Source organism: Camelus bactrianus, chromosome 4 (genome assembly GCF_048773025.1).
Source record: "Camelus bactrianus isolate YW-2024 breed Bactrian camel chromosome 4, ASM4877302v1, whole genome shotgun sequence".
Classification (NCBI taxonomy): Eukaryota; Metazoa; Chordata; class Mammalia; order Artiodactyla; family Camelidae; genus Camelus; species Camelus bactrianus.
In genome coordinates, this window is record NC_133542.1 from 83,913,597 (window position 1) to 83,940,854 (window position 27,258).

A 27,258-nucleotide genomic window follows, 5' to 3' on the forward strand; every position below is an offset into this window, starting at 1 on the left:
AAAGGCCAAAAATGAAGACTACAGACCAATTATCTCTGAAGAGTGTGGACACAAAAATCTTCAACAGAATAATAACAAATTGAGTTCAGGAACATATAAGAAGGATCACATGCCATGACCAAGTGGGTTTATCCCAGGAATGCAACGTTGGTTTTAATATCCAAAAATAAACTAGCATATTATAACTATAGAATAAAAAATAAAAAACATATGATAATATCAATTGATGCAGAAAAGACATTTGACAAAATCCAACATCCTTTCATGATTAAAAAAAAAAAATTCAACAAATTAGGAAACGAAGGGCACTTCTCCAACCCGATAAAGGGGATCTACAAAAAGCCCACAGCTAACGTTACACGTTATGATGAGAGACTGAGCGCCGTCCCAGTAAGACCAGGAACAAATCAGGGACGTCTGCTCTTGCTGCTTCCACTCAACATTGCTCTGAAGGTTCTAGCCAAGGGCTGTCATGTAAGAACAAAACATAAAAGGCACCCAAATTGGAACAGAAGAAGTAAAACTATCTCTAAGAGATCTTATATAGGGAGAATCCTAAGGAACTAGTAAATTCAGCAAGGTTGTAAACTACGAGACCAATACACAGAAACAAACTGTATTCCTATACACGTGCAATGATCAATCTAAAAATGGAATTAAGAAAAGTTCATTGACAACAGCCTCAAAAAGAAAGCATTCAGTAATTAAAGTGACAAAGTACACAATATATGCTCTGAAAACTACAAAAGATTGTTGAAGTAAAAACAAAGATGTAAATAACTGGAACGCCATCCCACGCTAACAAACAGGAAGACTCACCATCGTGAAGCCGGCGGCCGCACACCCTCCTCAGATTCACCACAATCCCTATCACACTCCCAGCTGGCGTCCTGGTAGAGCTTGGCAGGCTGATTTGTAAAATTCATATGGAATTAAAATGGGCTCCAAATAGCCAAAACAGTCTTGAAAAAGAACAAAGCTGAAGAACTTACAGTTCCTAACTTCAGAACTTACTGAAAAGCAACAGTAATCAAGGCAAGGTACAGGCTTGAGTACAGGCATGCAGATCAAGGGGCCACGCTGAGCATCCAGAAATAAACCCACACATCTACGGGAAGAAACACAGTCTCTTCGACAAATGGCGTGCGGACAACTGAACATCCGTGTGCAAAGAATGAAGCGGGAGCCCTACCTCAAATCATATACAAAGAATAACTCGAAATGGATCAAAGAACAAAATTTAAGATCTAAAACTCTTAAAAAAAAAGATCTAAAACTCTTTAAAGAAACAGGGGAAAATATTCATGACCTTGGATTTAACAAGGGATTGTTAGATATGACACCAAAAGCATGAACAAAAAGAAAAATTAGGTAAACTGGACCTCGTCAAAACGAAAACCTTTTTTTTTTTTGTATAGGAACAGATCGTTACTAGACTTATCACGGTGATCGTATCACAATGTATGCAAATGTCAAATCACTGTGCAGTGCACCTGAAACTAATTATAGTACTGTAATCAACTGTATTTCAAACAAATAAATAAAATTTTAAAATTGTGAACATTTTGCATCAAAGTACATTATCAGAAAAGTGAAAAAGATCTCTGACAGAATGAAAGAAAATATTTGCAAATCATGTATCTGATGAGGGCCTATACTATCCACAATATACAGAATCCTTACAAATCAACAATGAGACAAATAACACAATTAAAAAGTGAGCAAAGGATCTGAATAAACATTCCTCCTAAGAAGATAGGCCAGTGGGCTGCAGGCACATGAGAAAATGCTCTTAGTTTTCAGGGAAGTGCAAATCAAGACTATGATGAGATACCATTTCATACCCGCCAGGATGGCTAAAAAGGCCAGGTAACAAGTATTGTCAAAGATACGGAGAAACTGGGACCCTGTACAACTGCTGGTGGGAATGTAAAATGGTAGAGCCACTTTGGAGAACAGTCTGGCAGTTCCTGAAAAGGTTAAACATGAGTTACCATTTGACCCAGCAACTCCACTCCTAGGTATACACACAAGAAAAGCAAAAACATGTCCACACAAATATTTAGACACAAATGTTTATAGCAACCTTATACATAATAGTCAAAAAGTGGAAACAACCCAAATGCCCATCAAACTGATGAATGGATAAACAAAATGTAGTGTACCTAAACAATGCAATATTATTCAGCCAGTAAAAGTAATGAAGTGTTGATACCTGCTACAATACACATGAACCTTGGAAATATTATGCTGACTTGCAGGAAGCCAGTCATAAAGGACCACCTATTAAATGATTCCATTCATATGCAATGTCTGGAGTAGGCAAATCCATAGAGACAGAAAGTAAATTAGTGGTTACAGGTGGTGAGGATGAGGAGATAAGGAGACGACAGCCTAAGGGTATAGGATTTTTTTTAAGGTGATGAAAATGTTCTAAAACTGACCGTGATGATGATGACACATACCTGTGAATAGAGTAAAAATTCTAAGCTGCACACTCTAGGCAGGTAAATTGTAGTTTGTAAATTTTATCAATTGTATGATATGTAAGTTACAGGAAAAAAAGGGAAAAAGAGGAAAGATCTGAGATGTAAGAATGTTTAGCAAAGATATAGGTAAATGTGATTGACCTAAACAAACACCTGTATAAAATAATACTGTAAGTTGTGGATTTTTAAAAAAGAACAAGACAAACAGAGTAACAGCCAATAACTGCATATAAGGTGGGAGAGATTACTGGAATTAAAGTGTCCCAATTTCCTACATTGTGTATTTGTGCAGCGGGGGCTGGGGTGGGAGTAGGAGTCAAATTATTAACTTTAGTCTTTATATATGCAAGGTCAAACTGGACAAGTAACCACAAAAATGATATAGCAGAATATCTAACTTCCAAACCAACTGAGCAAACAATGCAATATAAAAACTAACAGGCAAAAGTGAACAGAGGTCAGCAAACCACAGGCCAGGGCCAAATCCAGCCCACCACCTATTTCTGTAACTAAAACTTTGCTGGAACACAGCCATGCTCCTTTCTATTTGTCTAGGGCTGCTTCTGAGCTCTAATGGCAGAGCTGAATAGCTACAGCAGAGATAGATGGCTTACAAAACCCAAAGCATTTACTGTCCGGCCCTTTATAGAAAAAGTGTGCTGACTCCTGCTGTAGAACACTATACAGTCGTCAAAAAGCAAGAGTTACTCTGGGCTGCAGTTTCCTGAGCTTCAGAATGAATCCAGTATCCTCTCCTCTCTCATTTCATCAGAGGTCCAAAGTTCAATTAGATACACAGTCGTCATGAAAGAACTTTTTAGAGTCTGCGGCCCAGAAAACGTTCTCAACCTGCTCCCCAGTTTCAAGGCTCACAACCATCCCCTTCAGATTCCAACTAACAGAACTTAACTCTATAAAACAACAACAAAAAAAGAGGCGGACGCTTATATTCCAACACAGAGAGACCTCCAGCCACATAAAATGCCATCTGATGAACAGCATACAGAGTGTGGACAACCCGCCAAACGGTATGAGTGAGTGTGTGTGTGTTAGTGTGAAATTCTGAAAAGACACATACTATTAACAGTTGATGTCTGCTGCTTAGGCAGGAACACTGTCATATTGTATATTATACACTCACTGCTTGAATCTTTGTCATTTAATTGTTTCGAGATCAAAACATACCTCCTGAGTATGCCTTACCCCGTCTCCCCCAATGGTGACACCTTGCAAAACTATACAGCACAACATCACAGCCCCACAGTGACAGCGACACACACCATGATTTCATTCCCATCTCCCAACCAAGTCTTACGTGTACTCGTGTGTGTGTGTGTGTACTTTATCACACACACAGCTTCCCGCATCTACCACCACAGTCAAATCCAGTTAAACAAATAAACACAGTTAAAAGAGAACAATTTCACCACAAGATCCCTTTCGTTGCTTTTACGGCCACACCCACCTTCCTTCCACCCCCTCTCCAACCCACAGCAGCCACTCATCTTTGTCTGTTCAAGAATGATCGTGTGTGCCCGTCTGGGACTGGCTTTTGTCACTCAGCACGTTTCTCTGGAGACTCATCCAGAGCTCGCTCCTTGTTACTGCTCAGCAGTTCCAGTTTACGTAACCTGCTGTGGGCCACCTGCTGACACACACCTGAGTTGTGCCCAGTTTCTAGCTATTACAAAGAAGGCTTTTTTTTTTTAAATAAATGACTTTATTTACAAACACTCCTGTACAGGGCTCTGGATGAGTGTTATGTCTTCCCTCCTCTGTGACAGACGCCCAGTTGTGCAGGTGCTGCGTTACACAGGGTGAGTGCCCGTTAAGTTCTGCACATCTGGTTTCTCTGCACCGGCATTCAGTGTTGCCTCAGTGTTCCCATTACAGTCATTCTGACAGTTACATCACAGCTGCTTAAATCTCTCACAAGATATGTTCATACACGAGGCTAAAAAACTGCAATAAAATTTAAAAATAATCCGTGCCTATTTATTAGGAATTTTGAAAAATATAGAGATGCAGGGGGGAAAAGAAGGAAGTCCTGTTTCTTCTTTTGAAGAAAGACAGACCACGGATACTTCCTAAATCTGCGTACCCAGGCTGCAGACGACGGAAGGACAGCCTGTTGCTTTACTCTGACACAGAGGCCCCCTTCGGGATCTCTCCCCGCCTGGAGGCCAGCTCTGCCCCAAGCACCGCAGCTACTTCCCTCGGGGGCCCTGAGCTTCAGAGCGGACCTCCTCAGCCACCCAGCACCTGCGGAAGAGCGCCCAAGCCTCGGCCACGGACAGCAGGGAGGGCCCTCCCCAAGTGGAGAACCACAGGCACGCGGTCAGCACCGGGACAGCTGGGCCAGACGCCCAGGGCAGCTGCCCAGGGGGCACGGAGGAGCAGGCCACTCGGCTTGTGCCCGCCTTTTGTCACTTGGCTCTCACTAGAGCAGTGTTCCGTAACCGTTTTAGGATCTGGCAAAACCTCTGCCAGCCCAGGGAAGCCTCCGCATCCCTCTCACAGTAACATTTTGAAATTCAGAAAAGAAAAAGACAGAAGAGCGATCATTTCAAATACCAAAATATTGTTTAAAGTGAATGTTTTTGCTTTACTACGTAACAGAACCTCAGGAGCGATGAATAGAAAGACATCATGAGATGTCTGTAGCGCCTACAGTGTGAAATGAAAGGGTCTGATTTCTCTTAATGGCAAAGTCTGGGGTCCTGCTGACCCCACAGCAGTTGCTGCCACATTCGTGGCGGAAGGAAACACTAAATTTCGATCAGAGGTTAGTGAAAACAAAGATGTCACTTTTTCCCTATCCAAGTGCATGGAGCCCCTGAACTCCCTGATTCCACAGACCCGGAAAGCCCAGGACCGGGCCTCGTCCCTAAGAGGTTCTCCCGGGCTGCGCCCTGGCCCGAGTTCTGGGGAGGAGGGAAGCCAGCCACACGCAGCCTCGGGGGGGCCCGGCGAGGGCGGTAAGGGGGCGGATGGTCGGCCCCAGCCTGCTCGCAGGCAGCTGGGAAGGAAGCACAGAGCAGTGGCCGCAGGTCCTGGACCTCAGCGCGGGGCGGGTGCGGAGAGGGCTGGGCCAGGGTGGGCTGCAGCCAGCGGAGCCGGGGGAAATCCTCCCCAGAACGAAAGTAACATACCATCACCTGGCCCAGCCTGTCTGGGACACTTCAGCTACATTTTTTTTTTTTAATTCCCAATTTTTCTGCTTTAACCATCAGGGGAGGTACAGAGCAACACTTCTTGGGAAATCCCCGAGTGAGTGTTGAGAGCCTGAGGAGCACACAGCGTGTGTCTGGAAGGGTCTACCCACCTTCGTCAGTGCAAAGGCCACCGTGCCATCGTCCTCAGTGGAAAGATCCAGCAGCCTCTGGTAAAATGCTTCGTCATAAGGCCCGTCTATTTGCAATGTTTTTCTGAAGGGAAAAAACACACAGAAAAAACAGGATGACAAAGCGGCCTGGAAATTGTTTGTTAAATTCTTAACAGTTTAAGAATCACACATCTGGTTTTAAAGAACATTAGTGGATCCATCTCTTCCTAACGCTAAACTCTTTCGGAAGCATCAAGGTTTTAAACAGAATTTGTAAGACTAGGAGGGCCAAGGCTGAATGTCTCTTGTTTACGGCAAATGGCGTCCAGATCAGAGATGCTGGTGAAGGGGAGGTGGGGAGGAAATAGAGCCAGGCCGGGGCAAGGGCCCCAGCCCCAACACATGCCACAGGCGTGGACCCCCGCAACCCACACCGAGTCGGCCGGAGGGGGCTTGAAGGAGCCGGGCTGACTCAGAGCCCGGGGCTGGGCGGGAGCAGCTGGCTGGCCGCGGAGCGGCACTGCCCCCTGCAGGCTGAGCCCAGCTCAGGACACGGGACGGCCTGCTGTGGGACTGTCCCGTCTGTTCCCAGGATGTGCCTTCCCGCCTAGAAGCGGCCAAGTGACCACTGATCTGACAGGACCCGGGTCCTCCTTCACAGGGCCTGGCGTCTGGGGGCAGGGGGGGGGGGTGGCGGAGGTGAGCCATCCTTGTGCGGGGCCCGTGCTGGCCTCCCACTGGGGCGACCCACTGCCCCATCTCCATCTTGCCCTCAGGGCTGTCGCGGGCCCTGAAAGGGGCCCTGGTCCTCACCTCTCCTCAGGAAACTCCTCCAGGTACCGCTCAACCCGCCGATACAGAGGGTAGAGGCCTTCGATGTCCAGCAGGTCCAACATCTGCACCTGGAGGGTTTTGTACAGAAGACAGCCCTTCGGTAACCCTGAGCGCTCCGGGGTGTTTTTTCCTACCAAGAACATCAGGGGAAAATGAGAGGTTTACTGTCGAGGACTGAAGAAGGCGGCGGGCACAGGCCGCACCCTGCCTCACGGAGCTGCTGGGGCTGCGACGAGTGGGTGTTTGGGGCACATGACCCATGTGTCCCTTGGCCCTCCCCTTCCTCTCAACATCCTTCCGCCTCCATCACACCAGCCCAGACCTAAGTTTAGAGAGATGACCCTTAGTCTGTATCAGACAAGGCACATCATTTAGAACAACCACGGGGGCATCCCCAGATCTGCAGGACTGCACCTGTGGCGCCTAGAGCCACGGCCCACGCAGAGAGGCGAGCGGCCACACTGAGCAGGGAGCTGTCACGGCAGGGACAGTGCGGAAACCAGGTCCGTTCCACACTCCAGCGTTCTCGGGCCCCTGCCGTGCACCAGGGGCCTCGAGGGCTAGGGAGCCAGAGTCCCAGCCCATTTACCCCACCCTTCCAGGAAAGACCCACGTCCTGTGAACAAACAGACGTCGCTGAGCGTGGGTCCAAGTCGCAGGGAGCCGCTGCGGCCGTGTGCAGTCCTGGCGCTCGGACCTCCCAATTCTGGCACAACATGCTCGGTGAGGCAAGACAGTGTGAAAATGCACAGACCCAGCTAGAAGGGATCCATTAAAATTACAGGGTATCTGTAGAGTGGAGTCTCTACCTCATGGTCAATAAAAGTTCAAAAAATACACTTGCTGATGTAGATACAGATTTATGCTAATTAGGTAAAAGCAGCAGGTTACAGATACAACGTGATCTTGTCATGTTAAGGTTGCGCCTCCCTTGGGTCAGGTGTGCGTGTGTGCGTGTGTGGGTGTGTGTGTGCAGGGAAGGTCTGGAAGGCAAGACCACAGGCGGCAACACTCCCGCAGCAACCAGGGTCCATCTGTGTCCTTCCAGACACGTTCCATCTACTTAAAAGCAGTTAGGTCCCCGAATATGGGCATAACGTCACCAGATTTCCTGAAATGATCAGGTGTCACTTTTGCAACAAGAAAAATGCCCACAAAAGCCATTCGTGCTAAGAAGAACTCGGCCTGGGGGCTAGAAGAAGGGTAATTTGTTGTGCCTGGGCAGCTGCGTGATAAACAACGCCTAAAACCCGCACGGAAGCAGGGCGCCATCTCTCTGTGTCGTACAGCCAGCCGTCAGCACAAAACTTGAATAATCTGAATCTTCCTAGTCGGCCCCTAAAAATAAGTTCCTCGCTGTCGGTCCACATGCCTCGTACTTGAGCATGACACGGAGCCCTCCAGCCATGGCAGAGGCGGCAAATGAGGGGCCCGTTAACGTGCATGGTAAAAACCCCTACCAGTCACTGGGTCACCTTGCAGCCTGGATTCCCACCAAGTCACAGTCAGCCCACTGGTGAGTCTGCGAGGAATGGGGCCTCGAGTGGAGGCGCCCGGAGCCACAGGTCTCACACTCCTGTATTGACACCTGTCTGCAAACTGCCGCCCAATGAAGCCACCCGTCCACCCTAAAGGGCTTTTGTGCTGCGGGACCTCGACATTCTGTGCCTTAGTCCTCCCCATCTAAGAAACAGGCCAAGGGAAGCCTACCCCTGGGGATGCAGCGAGGTGGAACAAGACAACATAGAGAAAACACACAGCCCGCCACAGAGGATGCACAGACATGCGGGACCATATTTTAGGGAAAACCCTGGAGCCCAAACTATGCTGCAACTGACAAGCCCAGATAAGAGGTGAGAAAGGTGGTACCCCATGGGGGCTGAGAAGGCCGGTGAGGCCGGGCCTTGGGGAGCCCTGACGGGACCCAGGCTGCTCTCGCAGAAGCTCCGTGAGGCCAGGAAGGACCCTCGCAGGCTGTGCCACAGGTTCTGCTCCCCCGAGCCCAGCGCCCCCACCAGGCCTACCTTGGCAGCGCAGGCTCCTGCTGAAGGGGCTGGCTTCGCAGACGAGGGGGCCCCGCAGCCCAGGCCCCAGCCTGAGGGCGCCCGCCCGGCCCTTGTCTGAGCCGCTCAGTAGCACCCGCGTGATGACGCGCACCAGCTCCCGGATCACGGCCCTCGTGCAGTGCGGCCCGCTGGCCAGGCCGTTGGACGGGAAGAAGAATGGCTTCAGGTGGCGCGCGAGCTCGCTCCAGTCGGCCACGGGGCTGCGGGCGTCTTTACAGCCGTAGATCAGCTCACCGTTCTTCAGGAAGGAAAAGAGACGGGGAGATGTCAACTCCACCAGGCTAGGAGGAAAGAGCCTCTGGCCCCACCGACTAGACAGGCAAAGGGACCTGACATTTTATACGTGCCACCATCTGGGGTCTTTGCACACTGCAGCCCTCCGGGGAAGCCCACCCTCAAGCACCATGTCATTGACCAAGAGGCAAACCCCACTGGAAAGTGAAAAAGAAAAGTTCTCAGAAACCAAAGACCAGAGCCCTGGGCCTGAGATACAAACCCTCAGAGCAGAACACGTGGCATGTTGGCAACCTCGACGTAGCCCACAGCCCTGACTCCCAAAATAGCCCGTAACTCGAGAGCCCAAGTGACACTGCTACTGAGGGACACATGGCATCAGTCTGACCTTTGAGCAGACAAACTTCTCTGCCAGGATGGAGGTACATTGGCCACCAGCATCCCAGAGGGCTTTTGTCCTCTGTGAAAGACGGTGCCAGGCTCCAGCCAGCCAGGGTGGGTGAGGCCAACAGCATCGCTAGTACAGAAACCTTCATCTTTGAGGCCATCCTTATGACTCCTTATGACACCAGCATTCCCAGGGCTACAGACAGGGGTGCTCAGTGGGTCCAACCTTGTGCCTTTCATGGGGCGCTGCAGTGTCGGGGGAAAGGCCCCTAAGGGAACTCTGGTCCCCACACCCCTGAGCAGCAGCTGATCCCAGGGGAGCGATGAATCCCGTGTCCCTGGTTTCCTCGTCTGGGAGACAGCCATCAGCAGCCTCCAGGAAGGTCCCCAGGGCCCCCCCACCCCTTGATGCTCATACCCTGTCATCCTCTCCACCCTGGGGAGGGTCTGGCTGTGCAACAGCCAGAATATGTGCAGAACAGCACACCCCCGGTGAGATTACGTCATCAGAGCTGCTGTGCGCTCGGTCTTGACGACTGTCTTCTCAGATCACAGCAGCCACAATGGGCAGCCCCACGTGGCCAGCCCCACGTGGCCAGGAACTAAGGCCTCCTGCCAGTGGCTGTGGGGGGCCCCATCCTGGGAGCAGAGCCTTCAGATGGGGCGCAGCCTCAAGAGGGACCCCGAGCCAGAACCTGCTACACTGCCCCTTAATTCCCAGCCACAGAAACAGAGATGGCATGTGGCTGCAACGCAGTAGTGGATAATGCAAATGAGGAGGACCCCTACTCTGCCCCCAGGTGGCAGAGGGGGGTCAATTCAATCCAGTGAGAAGGGTGGACTGGGCACTCCTCCCTCAACAAGGTCCTGGGATTCAGCAGCAAGGTGCCTCCCCTGGGAGTCCCTGTCAGCGCTGTCAGAGCTCAGAGACCCTGACCCTGGAGATGGGCCTTACAGAGGGAGAAGGGTGTATCAAGCAAAGGGGAAAAGCAGGAGCTCCCAGGAGGAACGCAGGCCAAGGTGAAGTGTTCAGCCAACACAGCCGACACAGGCTGCAGCCAGGAGAGGGGCCAGGACTTGGCCTGCAGCCCAGGATGCTCTCCTCCAGGCCTGTGAGCAGCAGCTGAGTGACCCTTGGACAGTAGCAGGCCCCTCCCTAAGGCCTGGAATCCAGGGAGAAATCCAGGGCATTTTCCATATACAAATATGGTTGCTCAAGGACCTCATGTGACATGTGGCAGACAGCTACTGTCCCAGGGTTGGTGACAACCCTGCCACGTCTCACAAGTGTCCTGCAATGGGGTGGACAGAGCCACAGCCGTGGAGTCTGTGAACAACACTCAGACAAGGAGAAGGCCCCAGCAACAGACAGCACGACAGGGGCACCAACCATGACCCAGGAAACTTGTCTTCCACACCTGAAACCCTGCAGCGAGGGAAGGCGTGAGCTTCGGAACCAGAGCGCCTGCTCCTGAGGGGTCATGGCACATGCAATGATGTGTTGCGTTGCTCCAGGCATTATTTTAAAAAGCCGTTCCATGTCACTTCTCCTAATCTGTCTCTTCTGAGACTATGATCTCAACTCCTGTATCTTTTTCCCATGCTGATTTCAACAGAAGCAGCAGACAGCCAGGGTCCCGGTCCCAGGTCCCAGGGCAGGGCGGTTGGGCCAGGGGCCAAGCAAGATCCACCGCTCAGTCCAGGGGGCAGTCAGAACAGGGTCCACTTGGGACAAAACTGCACTACAGGCTCCAAATAAATCCCCAGATGAAAGGGAATTTATCTTTAGGATTTAAATATAAAATTCCTCAAGTCTTTAAAAGAATTCAGAATAAAAACTGATTTTAAAACATGGCTTCTTTTTCTAGCTTTGGCAAGGTGCAGGCAGAAAGGGCAGAGCCGATTCACTCTGACCAGAGTTCTGAGCCACGTCGGGGGAAGAAGTCACAAAGAGGCTTCCCTCCCGCCCCTCCCGAGCCCACCTCTGAGGGGCACCCAGTGCTCAGCACAGCACCAGCCACACGGAGCAGGACGCAGAAGGCACAGGGCTGTCCAGATTCCACAGCCCTGCTCCTCCACACAGACCCGACGCCTGTGAGCCTGGACCCTGTCATCAGCTCTCACTCATATGTCACACTTAATGAGAATGCAACCAGCGCTGGGGGCAAAGTCAGTGATGAGCAGAAAAGGAGACACAGCTCCAACACAGGCCACACCAAGCCCTCCTCCAGATCTGGGCCAGCTCTGCTCCCCAGCCCCGGCAGCCTCTCTCCCCATGCCCCTGCCACCCAGCCTCTCCTCCACGCATGCCCGACTCCTGCCAGCAGCAGGCCAGGTGACCACCGGACCTCAGCAAGCCCGGTCAGGGCGCCAGCAGCAGGTGGCAATGAGGAAGCAGAGGTGTCTGGGCCCGACGGGAAATATTCAGCAAGCAGATCCCTTCTCCTACGCAGTCAGGAAGCAGAATGACCAGAGCTGCAGGACTCTGAGAACTCATTAATTGACAAGGAGGTCCCCCAATTATAAGTTCCCTAAGTTAACCTGGAGGAACGGTACAGGGGTGGCCACCCTCTAGGTTGCCCTGCCCCAGCTCCCGCTCCCAAGTCAACCACACAGAAGGACGCCTGGGACGCAGCCAGGGCCGCCTTCATCCAAGAACCAGAGCCAGGGTCTGTGCGACAAGGGAGCCCAAGGCTACCCAGCGGTCAAGCGGTCAACGTCACACACCCCAGGAAGCACGGGATGACATGCCCATAAAATGAGGCTTGGAAAAAGGACCCAAAGGATCATACTGAGGCAGCCCCAGCCCAGATGTCCTAGTCTGCAAGGTCACAGAGCCCTGTCAGGGACCAAAGCGCCATGGGTTCACCCAGCTCAGCTCAGAAACCCACCGGCCCCACCCTAGAAAGTGCATTAAAATAGAAGCAACTCTTACCTTAAATATCTTTAAGTTGTTCTGTGCCTCCTGTAACAAGCTTTTCAAAGCAAAGTACATTCTCTGTTTATTCCTAAAAGGGGAAAATATTATTGACAGAATTAGAGCGCACTGGGCATTCACCTGCCTGTGGCTCAGGGGCCATGCCCACAGCTACCAGTTGAGGTCTCCAAGCTTTATGGGCTGAGGAGCTGCACTGCCCCCAGCCCTCCTCACAGAGGCACCCCCATCCCTGGCCCACCCTGCTCTCTGCCCCTTCCTCTGACAAAATCTCCCCGGCTGCCGTCTCCCGCAGGTAACCTGCAGAAACCTATGGAGGCCCAGGGCCCTGGTTATCTGCAGGTGAGCAGCCCCCACCTCACAGAACCATCGTCCCCCTCTACACTGCACAGAATGCCACCCTCCCACCCCGGCCTCCAAGAAAGGCAGGACTAGGGACAAAGGAGAAGTGTTCTCTTACCCTGAGTAGAGATCGAGGGGACAGTATTTACTTATCTGCTTCCACTTCCCAGTTGCCACCTGTTGAGAAACCACCACATGGTGTCAGTGACTGGCTTGGGGCAGCACTGGACTAGCTCTAAGACACAGGTCAGCCCAAGTGACAGTGACATGACCAAGGCGGGTGAAGGGCCCAGCGGCTGACATCACCTCCAGGTGCACATCACTAGCAGGGGCAGCAAGCTTGACTGTGACCCCAGGAAACCTCCGCCCTGCTCTGAGAGGCTCACGTGGCTGCCAGCCCCTCCATGTGAGCAGAGAAGTGGAAACAAGCACCTTTATAAGATGACAAGGCTAAATTTTGATAATACGATGAACAAATCTTTAAATTTATAATATCCAGGAAGGGGAGGGTATATCTACCAAGAAATTTCATGTTACCAGTGAAAAGATAAATTGGCATAACCTTTTGAAAGGCAACTTGTTACATTTTTAAATGGTTGGGGAAGAAAGAACAGTAATATTTCATGACGTGAAAATTATATGAAATTAAAATTTTGATAAATAAAACATTTTTGGAACATAAAAAAAAAAAGAAAAAAAAAAAAGAAAGGCAACTTGCTGGTTTCCATCAAAATTTTAAACGTGGGTACCCCGTGACTTAACAAACCTATGAGGCATCACTGGGTCAAAGACGCTCACCACACCGTAACTATAATAGGAAGACCTAGAAACAGCTAAATAAATCAAAACACATTTCCGCTCTACGGGCCAGAACACAGCAGGCCACACACTGAATGAAGGAATGAACGAGTAATATGCAGCTACTAACTGAAAGAGGCAGAACTAAAACTCATCAACACTTACTTAAGGAGAAGTAACTGGCAGAACAATGCATATGATGTCACTTAAAAAAAAAAAAAAGGATATATGCATCTATACATGCATATATCGATATGCACTGAAAAAGTCTTGAAGGATTCATAACAAACAATCTCCAAGGATTATTTAGGTTAAAAAAGCAATTAGCAGAACAATTACTTATGGCAAAACCCCTATTTGCTTTATAAAAGTGTATGTGTGCATACATACACATGTGAGCACACGGTAGATCATGTGTATGGAAAAGGCATCACCTCATTTCCAGTTCAATAATGTGTATGTTTGTTGGCACAGGAAGAAGTTTGGAAGGATGTACAAACTGACATGAGTTACCTCTGGGAATGCAAGAGACCTAATTCATAAAATTCCATATTCTGTCAGTTAAATGAGCAAGTACTGTTTCCTAGTAAAGATAGTTCTTAGGAGAGGAAAGAGGAAAAGGGCCTGAGAAAATAACTGAAAAGATAATAGCTGAAAACTTCCCTAACTTGGGAAAGCAAACAGTCACCCAAGTCCAGGAAGCACGGAGAGTCTCATATAGGACTAACCCAAAGAGGAACACACCTAGACATATAATTTAAATGACAAAAATTAAAGATAAAGAAAGACTATTAAAAGCAACAAGGGAAAAGCAACAAATAACATACAAGGGAACTCCTACAAGGCTACCAGCTTATTTTTCAGCAGAAACTCTGCAGACCAGAAGGAAATGTCAGGATATATTTAAAGTGATGAGAGGGAAAAACTTACAACCAAGAATACTCTACCCAGCAAGACTCTCACTCAGATTTGATGGAGAAATCAAAAGCATTACAGACAAGCAAAAGCTAAAAGAATCCAGCACCACCAAACCAGCTTTACAGCAAATGCTAAAGGACCTTCCCTAGAGGGAAAAGAAAAGGCCACAACTAGAAACAAAACTACATAATGGAAAAAGCTCAGTGCTAAAGGCAAACATACGGTCAAGGTAGGAAATCATCCACACACAGACTAGGAGGAAGGCGAAAAGACAAAAGTAGTAAAATCACCTGTATCCATAATAATTAGTTAAGGGATACAAAACAATTAAATGTAAAATATATTATCAAAAACAGTAATCAGGAGGGGAGGAGAGTACAAATGCACCTCAATATATATAAGGCAAATGTTAACAGAAATAAAGAAAGAAATGGACAGTAACACAATAATAGTAGGGGACAATAACAGCCCACTTACATCAATGGACATATCACACAGACAGAAAATCAATAAGGAAACATCTTACACAACATAATAGACCAGATGGACTTGATTAATATTTATAGAGCATTCCACCTGAAAGCACCAGAATACACATTCTTTTCAAGTGCACATGGAACATTCTCCAGGATAGATCACATGCTGGGCCACAAAGAAAGTATCACTAAATTTAAGGAAACTGAAATCATATCAAGCATCTTTCCAACCACACTATGGGATTATATCAACCACAAGAAAAAAACTGCAAAAAACACAAACACATGTAGGCTAACAATATGCTACTAAACGTACAACTAAAAAACCAATGGATCACTGAAGAAATCAAAGAAATCAAAAAAATACCTAGAGAAAAATCAAAATGAAAACACAAGGATCCCAAATCTAGGGGACAGAGCAAAGGCAATTTTAAGAATGAGGTTTACAGTAATACATGCTTACCTCAGGAAACAAGAAAAAATTACAAATAAATAACCTAACCTTCCACCTAAAGCATCTAGAGAAAGAAGAACAAACAAAACCCAAAGTTAGTAGAAGGAAACAAATCATAAAGATCAGAGCAGAAATAAATGAAATAGAGACTAAAAAACAATAGAAAAAATCAGTAAAACTAAAAGCTGGTTCTTCAAAAAGACAGAATTGATACACCTTTAGCCAGACTCATCAAGAAAATAAAGGAGAGGCCCCTAAATCAATAAAACCAGAAATGAAAAAGGAGAAGTTACAACTGACACCACAGAAACACAAAGGATCATAAGAGACTACTACAAGCAACTATACGCCAATAAAATGGACAACCTAGAAGACATGGACAAATTTGTGGAAAGGTACAATCTCCCAAGACTAAACCAGGAAGAAATAGAAAATATGAACAAACCTATTACCAGCAGTGAAATAGAATCAGTAATTTAAAAACTCCCAACAAACAAAAGTACAAGACTAGATGGCTTCACAAATGAATTCTACCAAGCATTTAGAGAAGAGTTAATGCCTGCTTCTGAAACTATCCTAAAAAACTGCAAAGGAAGGAACAATTCCAAACTCATTCTATGAGGCCAGCATCACCCTGATACCAAAACCAAAGACACAAAAAAAAAAAAAAGAAAAAGAAAATGACAGACCGTTATCACTGATGAACACAGATGCAAAACTCCTCAACAAAATACTAGCAAACTGATTCCAAAAATACAAAAAAAGAATCATACACACCACAGTTAAGTGAGATTTATTCCAGGGATACAAGGATTTTTCAATATCTGCAAATCAATCAATGTGATACTCCACATTAACAAACTGAAGAATAAAAATCATACAGTCATCACAATAGATGCAGAAAAAGCTTTTGATAAAACTCACCATCTATTTATCATAAAACCTGTCCAGAAAGTGGGCATAGGGGTAATATAGCTCAACATAATAAAGGCCATATATGACAACCCACAGCTAACTTCACACCCAATGGTGAAAAGCTGAAAGCATTTCCTCTAAAATCAGGAACAAGACAAGGATACCCACGCTCACCACTTTTATTCAACAGTTTTAGAAGTCCTAGCCACAGCAATTCAGAGAAGAAACAAAAAAGAAGTAAAAGGATTCCAAACTGGAAAAGAAGAAGTAATGCTGTCACTGTTTGCAGATGACATAGAAAATCCTAAAAATGCTACCAGAAAAGTACTAGAACTCATCAATGAATTTGGCAAAGTTGCAGGATACAAAGTTAATATACCGAAATCTGTTGCATTTCTATACATTAGCAATGAAATATCAGGGGAAAAAATCAAGGAAACAACCCCATTTACCATTGTATCAAAAAGAATAAAATACTTAGGAATAGACCTACCTAAGGAGGCAAAAGACCTGCAACTATAAGACCAAAAACTTTAAGACACTGATGAAAGAAAATGAAGATGACACAAACAGATGGAAAGATATATACTGTGTTCTTGGATTGAAAGAACCAGTATCATTAAAATGGCCATACTACCCAAGGCAATCCACAGATTCAATGCAATCCCTATCAAAATACCAATGGCATTTTCCACAGAACTAGAACAAAAAATTTTTTAATTTGTATGGAAACACAAAAGACCCTGAATAGCCAAAACAATCTTGAGAAAGAAAAATGGAGGTGGAGGAATCATGCTCCCCAGCTTCAGACTATACTACAAAGCTACAGTCATCAAAACAGTACGGTGCTGGCACAAAAACAGACATATAGATCAATGGAACAGGACAGAAAGTCCAGAAATAAACCCATGCACTTATGGTCAATTAATCTATGACAAAGGAGGAAAGAATATACAACGGAGGAAAGACAGTCTCTTCAGTAAGTGGTGCTGGGAAAACTGGACAGCTATCTGGAAAAGAATGAAAACAAAACATTCTCTAACACCATATACAAAAACAAACTCAAAATGGATTAAAGACATAAATGTAAGACCAGATCCTCTAAAACTCCTAGAGGAAAACATAGGCAGAACATACTCTGACATAAACTGTGGCAATATTTTTTTGGATCTATCTCCCAGAATAACAGAAATAAAACCAAAAATAAACAAGTAAGATCTAATTAAACTTAAACACTTTTGCACAGCAAAGGAAACCATAAACAAAACAAAAAGACAACCTACAGAATAGGAGAAAATATGTGCAAATGATCAGAGCAACAAGAGGTTAATTTCCAAAATATACGAACAGCTCATACAGCTCAATATCAAAAAAGCAAACACAAAAACACAGCCAAAAAATGGGCAGAAGAATTAACTAGACAATTCTTCAAAGACATACGAATGGCCAGGCCAACAGGCACAGATGCTCAACATCACTAATCATTTAAGAAACACAAATCAAAACTACAATGAGGTATCACCTCACACCAGTCAGAATGGCCATCATCAAAAAGTCTACAAATAATAAGTGTTGGAAAGGGTGTGGAGAAAAGGAAACCCTCCTACACTGTTGGTGGGAATGTAAATTGGTGCAGCCACTATGGAGAACAGTATGGAGGGTCCTTAAAAAACCAAAAATGAAAAAAAAAAAAAAACCTAAACTAAAAATGAAGTTACCATATGATCCAGCAATTCCACTCCTGGACATATACCCAGAGAAAACTCTAATTTGAAAAGATACATGCACCCCAATGTTCATAGCAGCACTATTTACAACAGCCAAGATATGAAACAACCTAAATGTCCATCAACAGATGAATGGATAAAGAAGATGTGGTATATTCATTATATATACACACAATGAAATATTATTCAGCCATAAAAAGGAATGAAATAATGCCATTTGCAGCAACATAGACGGACCTAGAGATGATCATACTAAGTGAAGTCAGTCAGACAAGGGAAGACAAATATCATATCACTTATATATGGAATCTAAAAAAAAAAAAGATACAAATGAACTTACTTATAATACAGAAATAGTCTCACAGATGTAGAAAACAAACTTATGATTACCAAAGCAGAAAGCTGGGGAGGGATAAATTAGGAATTTGGGATTAACATATATAAAATAGATAACCAACAGGGGCCTACTGTATGGCATAAGTAATTATATTCAGTATCTCATAATAACCTATAATGGAAAAAATCTGATAAAGAATAGATAGATAGATAGATAGATACATATATATGTGTGTGTGTGTTCAATCGAATCTTTGCTGTACACCTGAAACACTGTAGATCAACTATACTTCAGTTTAAAAAATGGGAAAAAAACTTTCTGGAGAGGATGCTGAAAAAAGAAAAAAAAGAAAGTTTTAATAAACTGTACCTGGACCCAAGTCACTTTATGCAGAGTATAATTTGTTAAAAAAAAAAAAAAATATATATATATATATATGTATATATAAAACAAAATAAACACATCTCCCCCCTGCCCAAAAAAGGCCTTAAAAATCCATTCACATATGTTGAAAATGAATGGTGACAATGAAAACCATCTCCTAGGGAATGGCTCGTATCCCTCCTCTCCCCTAAGAGCCTAGAAAGTTATAATACCACAAAGGAAAAATGGGATGAGTCAGCAAAAAGAGACCATGGTCTTCTGAAAATTCTCTCTTCCATTAGGGCAAGGAGAAACCTGGCAAAAGCTGCCAGAATCAAAATTTTCAGAACTCAGAAAATTAACCAAAGGCATGTACCAATCTGGGGAGAATCATACAAGAAAAACACCCATATCTAAACAAAAATGGTGAGCTATGTGGCACTTTTAATCCCCCGGTCCTACCCCTTCTCTCCAGCACCGAGGGAATCCTAAAAACCAACAGCCCAATCACAGGGAAAACAGAACCCCAGTAGCCCCAGGAGAAAGCTAAATGGGGCAGGATCTTCTCCAAAACCTCACTCCCAGAGAGTGCTCATTACTTGACCTGTCTCTTGGTTTTCTGTCTTCATTGACTTGACTCAGAGCTACCTGGCTGAAAAGGCGCATTTCTCCCCAGGGACATTTGTGAAAATATTCAGAGGTGATTGTTTAACTTCATGGCTGCCTGAGATACTGGATAATAGTTGTGGCAAACAATAGGCTAACCTAAAGCTAAAGAGAAAAAGCAAGAACAGTATGTACACAGGGCTCTGAAAAGCTCCAGCACACCGTGGGCATCTAGAAGGCCACACTCAAGCTCTGGAAAGACCCAAAAAGGCTACCCCCTCCTGGTGATCTGAGGGTCTGCAGAGGTGAAGGTCAAGTGCTGACGGCAGGCCTCAGCACACACACAGAGCCCCTCAGCAAAGGCTGGGAAACTAACTGGTTCCGTGCACTTAAGGAACCTCTGCCAAACCATTAGCTGCTCACTTAAGCTAATGGAGCAGACACTTTAGAGGCTACACACAACAAAGAATAAACTTCTCAAAATTAGCAAAGAAGAGTCACAAAAAAAATAACAATTACAACAAGCAGCAATAACAAATACTAGAGAGGTTGTAGAACCTGATTTCCAGAGTGGCACACTGTATTACTTAAAATGCCCATTTTTGACAAATCATTACAAGAAATGCAAAGAAACGAAAAAGTATGGTCCATACACAGGAAAGAGGCAATCAACAGGCTGGCCCTGAGGCACTTTAGACACTGGAGCTACTAGACAAAGACTTTAACTCAATTACTTTAAATATGCTTAAAGCTAAAGGAAACTAAGGACAAACGACTGAAGGAAACAAGGAGAACAATGTCTTCACAAACAGAGAATATCAATAAGGATAGAAATTAGAAAAGGAAACCAAGTAGGAATTCTGTCATTGAGAAATAAAATAACTAAAATAAAAAAGTCACTAGAAGGGCTCAACAACAGGTCTGAGTAGGCAGAAGACACAATCAGTGCATTTTAGGATAAAGTCCAGGAGATCGACATCATAACAAAACTGTCCAAAGAGAGAGGCAGAGAATCTTGAAAGAAGCAAGAGAGAAGTGACTCCTGATGTACAAAGAAGCCTTCATAAGATCAACAGCCGATTTTTCATTGGAAACCATGGAAGCCAGAAGGTACTGGGATAGCCCACCCACAGTGCTGGGAGAAAAAGATCATCAACCAAGAAGTCTTATCTATAAAATTATCTTTTCAAATGGAAGGGTAATTAAGACATTGCCAGATAAACAGTAACTAAAGAAATGTGTTGCTGCAAAACCTGCCCTACAAGAAATACTACGGGGAATCCTTTGGGCTGAAATGAAAGAGCACGAAACAGTAACTCAAATCCACGTGAAGAACTAAAGAGCACTGGTAAAGGAACTACATAGGTAAACATAAAGGATAATAGATTTTGTTTGTATCTTTTTTCCTCCTCCCTGATTTAAACCATAGAATGTCCCCTGAATGGCATAAGGCAATTATTACAAATCTGTATTGACAAGCATACAGGATGTAATTTACATGACAGTAACAGTACAACAGAGGGGGAAGGCAACAAAGCTTTACAGGAGCAGAGTTTGTGTATATCATGGAAATTAAATTGTTACTAATTGAGCTAGATTGTTTAGGTTAAGAAGTTAAATTAATAGGCAGAACAACAAGACACAAAATCAACCAGGAGATATAAGACTTGACCCACATTACAAAACCAACTAGACTAAACAATTATCTATAGAGCAAGCCAGCCAACAACAGCAGAATATATTCTAATCAAGTAAACATGAAACATTCTTCAGGAGAAACTGTATATTAAACCACAAAACAAGTCTCAATAAATTTAAAAACACATGAAATTATGTAAATGTTCTCCAAACTCTGTGGAATGAAATTAGAAATCAGTAACAAAAGGAAATTTGAGAAACTCTCAAATATGTGAAAACTAAACACATTCCTAATCATCAGTGAGTCAAATAAGACATCAAAAGGGCAATCAGAAAATAAATTGAAATAAATGAAAATGAAAATACAATATACCAAAATTAATGAGAGGCAGAGAAAGCAGTGCTCAGAGGGAAATTTATACTTGTAGACAACTATATTAAAAAGAAGAAAGATCTCAAATCAATAATCTAATTTTCTACCCTAAAAAACTAGGAAAGTAAGACCAAACTAAATGCAAACACAGGGACAGAAATAACAGATAGAGCAGAGACAGATGAAACAGAGAACAGAGCGGGAAAAACTGGGAAAAGAAACAAAACCAAAAGTTCTTTCTTTGAAAAGATCAATTATGACAATCTTGTGGCTAGATCAAGAAAAAAGAAACAGGACTCAAATGACTAAAATCAGGAATGAAAGAAAGAACATGACTACCAACCTTGCAGAAATAAAAAGAATTTTAGAGGAATGCTGTGAACAATTATATGCCAACAAGTTAAATGAAATGAACAAATTTTTAGAAACATACAGCTACCAAAACGGACTCAAGAAGAAACAGAGAATCTAAACCAACTGGTAACGAAACACTGAATCAGAAATCAAAAAGCTTTCAACAAAGAAGATCCCAGGACGGCTTTGCTACTGAATTCCACCAAATGCTTAAAGAATCAACACCAATACTCAAACTCTTCTGAAAAATTAAAGAATAAAAGAAGGAAAATACTTCTTAACTCATTCTGGGAAGCCAGTTACTACCCTGGTACCAAAACCAAACAAAAACATCACTAGAAAAGAAAACTACAGACAAATATCCCTCAAGAAAAATCCTCAACAAAAACTAACAAAGAAATTCAGCAGCATATTAAAGGAATTATACACCTATCACCAAGTGGGACTTATCAATCAAATACAAGGGTGGTTCAATGTATGAAAATCAATGAATATAATACAGCATATGAACAGAAAGAGGAAAACACCTCGTGAGCATCTCAATAGATGCAGGATAAGCATTTAACAAAATCCAACTCTTTCCATGATTAAAAACACAAAAAACAAAGAAAAACACCCTAAAAGAATATCTTTGATAGACTCACAGTGAGAACATTACCCTCCATATTGAAAAACTGAAAGCATTACCTCTAAGATCAGAAACAACATAAGGATGTCTACTCTTACTACCTCTATTTAATGCTGTACTCATAATTTAAAAAAGAATTACCATATGACCCAGCAGTTCTACTTCTGGATACATACTCAAGAGAATCGAATGCAGAGTCTCAAAGAAATATGTGTACGACTCATGCTCATAGAAGCATTATCACAACAGCCAAGAAATGGGAGCAACCCAGGTATGCACCAATGTATGAACGGATAAACAAAATACAGTATATATATTCAATGGACTATTATTCAGCCTTAAATAAGAAAGAAATTCTGACATAAGCTATAGCTGGGATGAGACTTGAGAACATTACGTTAAGTGAAATAAGCCAATCACAAAAAGACTATGATTCCATATATATGAAGTAACCAAAGTAGTCAAATTCATAGAGACAGAAACACAATGGTGGTTGCCAGGGGCTTAAGAAAGGAAGAAATGTGGAGTTAATAGGTGTAGAGTTTCAGTTTTATAAGATGAAAAAATGTCTCGAGATGGATAGTGGTGACAATTGCACAACATGTAAATGTACTTCATGCCACTAAACTGTACCCTTAATGGTTAAAAGGGTAAACTTTATGTTAAGTGTATTTCATCACAATTAAATATACATATTTAAAAAATTGTATTTCTGCAATGAACAGCCTGAAAGTGAAATTTTAAAAAATTCCACTTACAACAGCATCCCCCAAAATAAAATACTTAGGAATAAGTAACAAAACAAGTATAAGACTTATACACTGAAAACTATGTAACATCATTGAAAGAAATTAAAGATAAATGGAAAAACATCCTGTGTTCACATAGTATTAACTGCTAGGTGGCAATACTTCCCCATATTAATCTGCAGCACAATGGAATCCCTATCAAAAATACCAGCTGGTTTCTTGGAAATTGTGAAGCTAAAGGCATCTAAATTGGAAAGGAAGCAGTAAAACTCTGTTCACAGGTAACATGATCTTATACATAGAAAATTCTAAAGAATCCATAAGAAAGCTACTAAAGCTAATAAATAAATTCAGCAAAGTTGTAGGGTACAAGATCAACACATAAAAATTAGTTGTGTTTCTATATACCAGCAATTAACAAACCAAAAAGGGAATTGAGGAAGCAATTTCATTTAAAACCACATTTACAATATTCCAAAAGAATAAAATATCAAGAAATAAATTTAACCAAAGTGGTGAAAGACTTGTACACTGAAAACTATAAAACGTTGCTGAAAGTAATTAAAGAAAGCCTAAATAAATGGACAGATAGCCTGTGTTCATGGATTATAAGACTTAATATTGTTAAAATGGTAATACTACCAAGGTGATCTACAGATTGTTCCAACTTCAGTCCAAATTCCAATAGTCTATTTTTTTGCAGATATGAAAAATCCAATTCTCAAATTCATATGTAATTGTAAGGGGCCTCATATTGCCAAAACAATCTTGAAAAAGAAGAATAAAGCTAGAAGACTATCACTCCTGATTTCAAAACTTCTTACAAAGATAGAACTATCAAAAGAATGTGATACTGGCACGAGGACAGACATATAGACCAATAGAATGCAACAGAGGGCCAGAAATAAGCCCTCATATATATATGGCCAACAGATCTTCGATAAGGGCGCCAAGAGCATTCAATGGAGAAATGACAGTCTTTTCAACAAATGGTGCTGGGAAAATTGAACATCACATGCAAAAGAATGAAGGTGGACCCTTACCTAACATCAAATACAAAAATTAACTCAAAATGGATCAAAGACCTAAACATAAGAGCTAAAACTATAAAACTCTTAGAAGAAAACATAGGAGAAAAGCTTCATGACCTTGGCTTAGGCAAAGATTTCTTGGATATGACACCAAAGGCATAGTCAACAAAAGAAAAAAAAGACAAATTAGACTTAACCAAAATTGAAAACTTTTGTGCACTATCAACAGAGTTAAAAAAGCAATCAGCAGAATGGGAAAAAAAATTTTGCAAATCATGTATCAGATGAAGAGATTAATATCCAAAATATACAGAGAACCCTTAAAACTCTACAACTTAAAAAAAAAACAACCCAACTCATTTCAAAAATGGGCAAAGGATTTGAATAGACATTTCTCCAAGGAAGATATACAAATGGCCAATAAGCACATGAAAAGATGCTCAACATAGTGCAATAGCTGTTAGAGAAATGCAAATGAAAACCACATGTAATACTACTTCACATCCATTAGGATGACTGTAATCACAAACAGGGACAATAAATAGTAAGGCTGCTGGTGAGGGTGTGGAGAAATTAGAGCCCTCATACACTGGCTGGTGGGAATATAAAATGGCGCTATAGCTGTGGAAAACAGACTGCCATTTCCTCAGAAAGTTAAACCCAACTTCCCTAAGACCCAGCACTTCCACTCCTAGGAATCTCTCCAAGAGAACTGAAAACAGGACTCAAGCATGTACATTGGCATTCATGTTCACAGCAATATTATTCAGTCACCAAAAGGGAACCACCCACATGTCCCTCAACAGATGAGTGGATAAACAAAATGTTCCCACAGAATGGAATATCATTCATATTCCATCCATAAAAGAAATGGAAGTGTTGATAAATGCTATAACATGTATAAACCTCAAAACTGCATGCTAAGGAAAAGAGTACAGTCATAAAAAGCCAGAATTTATGTGATTCCATTTATATGAAATGCCCAGAATAGGCAAATCCACAGAAATAGGTAGTAGCCAGGGGATCTCAGGACGGGGGATTGGAGAGAGACTGTCATTGGGCACAGGACTTCTTTTTCGAGGTGATGGAATGTTCCGGAATTAGTGGTGAAAGGGGAGTGGGTACAGCTCAGTGGTAGAGCATGTGCTTAGCATGCACGAGGTCCTCAGTTCAATCCCCAGTACATCCATTAAAAAAAGAAAGAAAGAAAAATGAAGATAGTGGTGATGGTTGCACAACATTATGAATAGACTAAAATCCACTGAATTATGCACTTTAAAAGGGTAAATCTTAGGATATGTAAATATCTCAACTGAGAAAAAAATGAAAGAAAAAGTAAATAATATCTACACTTTATGATACTCCTTTAAAAACTCAAGGTGGTCACCCCTAGGGACCAGCCATTCACCACGAGGCTCTGCGCAGGGAGGGAGCCCTGCTGGGCGACACGTCTCACCTTGAGGTGCTGGTGCATGCAGTAACGACACACCTTATGCTTCATCTCATGCGTAACATCACTGGAGAAAGGAATAAACCCACATTTTGGCTGCAAAAGAAACAAGTAAGGAAGAAAAACAGCTTAGGGAGAGATCACATACCTTTAGGTAGACATACAACTAAATACTGGATAATGAACTACAACTCCCCAGGAGAATCAGCAAGCGACATATAAAACATTCCCAAAAGCCGCTTCTGTCTTCAGTCCCCAGCGGGAATGGATGCTTCCCTCATTGCAGCGTATGAGCATCTCTTTGCCGCTAGAGAATCCAAAGCCAGAACTCTCACTGGGGAAAAACAGTGATGCCCCGGCTGCTGGCCTGACAAAGTACAACACAGGGTAGCTTTGTGGTTTCATTACAGAACAAGACTGGAAAGACTCGAGGAGAGCAGACCTGCCCCAAGCTCCCAGCTCCAGGAAGCAGAACCCTCGGTCCCTCTGACAAGAATGCGTTAACAGGAAGGTGCCCATATCTGACGGCTGCTGGGCACCCAGAACGCCTGGAACTCTGGTTGCCTTTGAAAAAGCCATTGTTGGGGAAGGGTCTAGCTCAAGTGGTAGAGCGCATGCCCAGCATCCAAGAGGCTAGGAGTTCAATCCCCAGTACCGCCTCCAAGCAGAAATCAATGAAGAAACCTAATTACCTCCCCGTCATACAACAAACAATACGAGCCAAAAACGTGTGCTTTAATTTGCTCCACAAACCTGTCTCATCCTTTAAAAAAAAAAAAAAGCCATGGTTCCTGGGCACATACAGTACTAAAGACCAGTGCCTAGCATGGAGGGCACTGAAGATCACGCTGCCCACCATTTGTGATGCCTACGACACTCGCCCTCTGGTCAGAGAAGCAGAGCGTCCGTCCACACTTAACGCCCAGGGGTGTGAGTGCCCAGGGCCAAGAGCATGACCCAGAGGTCACCTCCAGAGATTTGGAGGAAGGAAACAAACAATGGCCTGGGTCGTCGGGGAGGCTTCCTGAGAGAGACTCAGAGCTGACGCAGGGGCTTGGCGCTGTTCCAGCAATCGCTGCCCTCTGTTAGACAATGATGCCCTTTGTGGCCCCCGCCTCAGGACTCCTGGCCACGACAAACCAGGGACTTAGGGGGCATAAAGACTTGCATGCCTCTGGGAGCTCTCTCCGGAGCGTGCTCCTGAGAAGCAAAGGAACAGAGTGTCACCTGGTCTAAAGGGCGACCCTCAAACTGAGCTCCTGGAGCATGGCATGGAGTGTCACCAAGCAGCCAAGCAGGCACAGCAGGGAGGGAGGTCAGGAGGCGGCCTGGGGACCCACACGGCAGAACCCATGCTTCCCTCTGGTGGCTGTCGGTAGGGCTTGTCCCTGGCTGGGTTCCTGTCATAACACCGGGGAAAGAGCCTAAATCTGGGGTCTGGGAAGCCATGCCCCTCAGGTCCGGCCAGTGGGAGGAACCAGAGTGGCAAGGTCCAAGCGGCACGCACAGAGGGAGCAGGAAGTAAGCCTAGTCTCTGGGAGTTGGGGGGGGCTGCCTCGATCATGGGGCCCTGGTGGGGAACACCAGGGATTTCTGTGGGAAAGTGGACTCCAGACAGAGGACTCAGGGCTTCACAGCCTGGACCTATCTGTTCCCTCTCCCCGCACCATTTCCCCCTTGACAAAAATTCACCTTGATCTCTACACACAGGATGGGCCGGTGCTCTGTAAAACGGTAGGTCTGAAGTCTGGCTAAATTGGGAAGGCACAGAGCGTAACCACTGAGAGTGTCCAGGTCCTTGTCACAGCGAGATTCTAGAAAACAGAGCA

At 44.2% G+C, this 27,258-nt stretch overlaps 1 protein-coding gene across 2 annotated transcripts in view; it reads right to left on the bottom strand.

Annotated features, from left to right (window-relative positions):
* IPPK (inositol-pentakisphosphate 2-kinase) overlaps positions 1 to 27,258 on the bottom strand; it is a 51,340-nt gene that overhangs the window by 8,234 nt on the left and 15,848 nt on the right. For both annotated transcript variants that reach the window (XM_074362991.1, XM_074362992.1), the window contains exons 5-11: positions 27,122 to 27,243; positions 25,436 to 25,525; positions 12,731 to 12,789; positions 12,271 to 12,343; positions 8,673 to 8,952; positions 6,628 to 6,778; positions 5,815 to 5,917 (exon numbers count right to left, since the gene is read on the bottom strand). In XM_074362991.1, the coding sequence (XP_074219092.1) occupies positions 5,815 to 5,917; positions 6,628 to 6,778; positions 8,673 to 8,952; positions 12,271 to 12,343; positions 12,731 to 12,789; positions 25,436 to 25,525; positions 27,122 to 27,243 (878 nt within the window). The remainder of the gene's footprint in view (positions 1 to 5,814; positions 5,918 to 6,627; positions 6,779 to 8,672; positions 8,953 to 12,270; positions 12,344 to 12,730; positions 12,790 to 25,435; positions 25,526 to 27,121; positions 27,244 to 27,258) is intronic.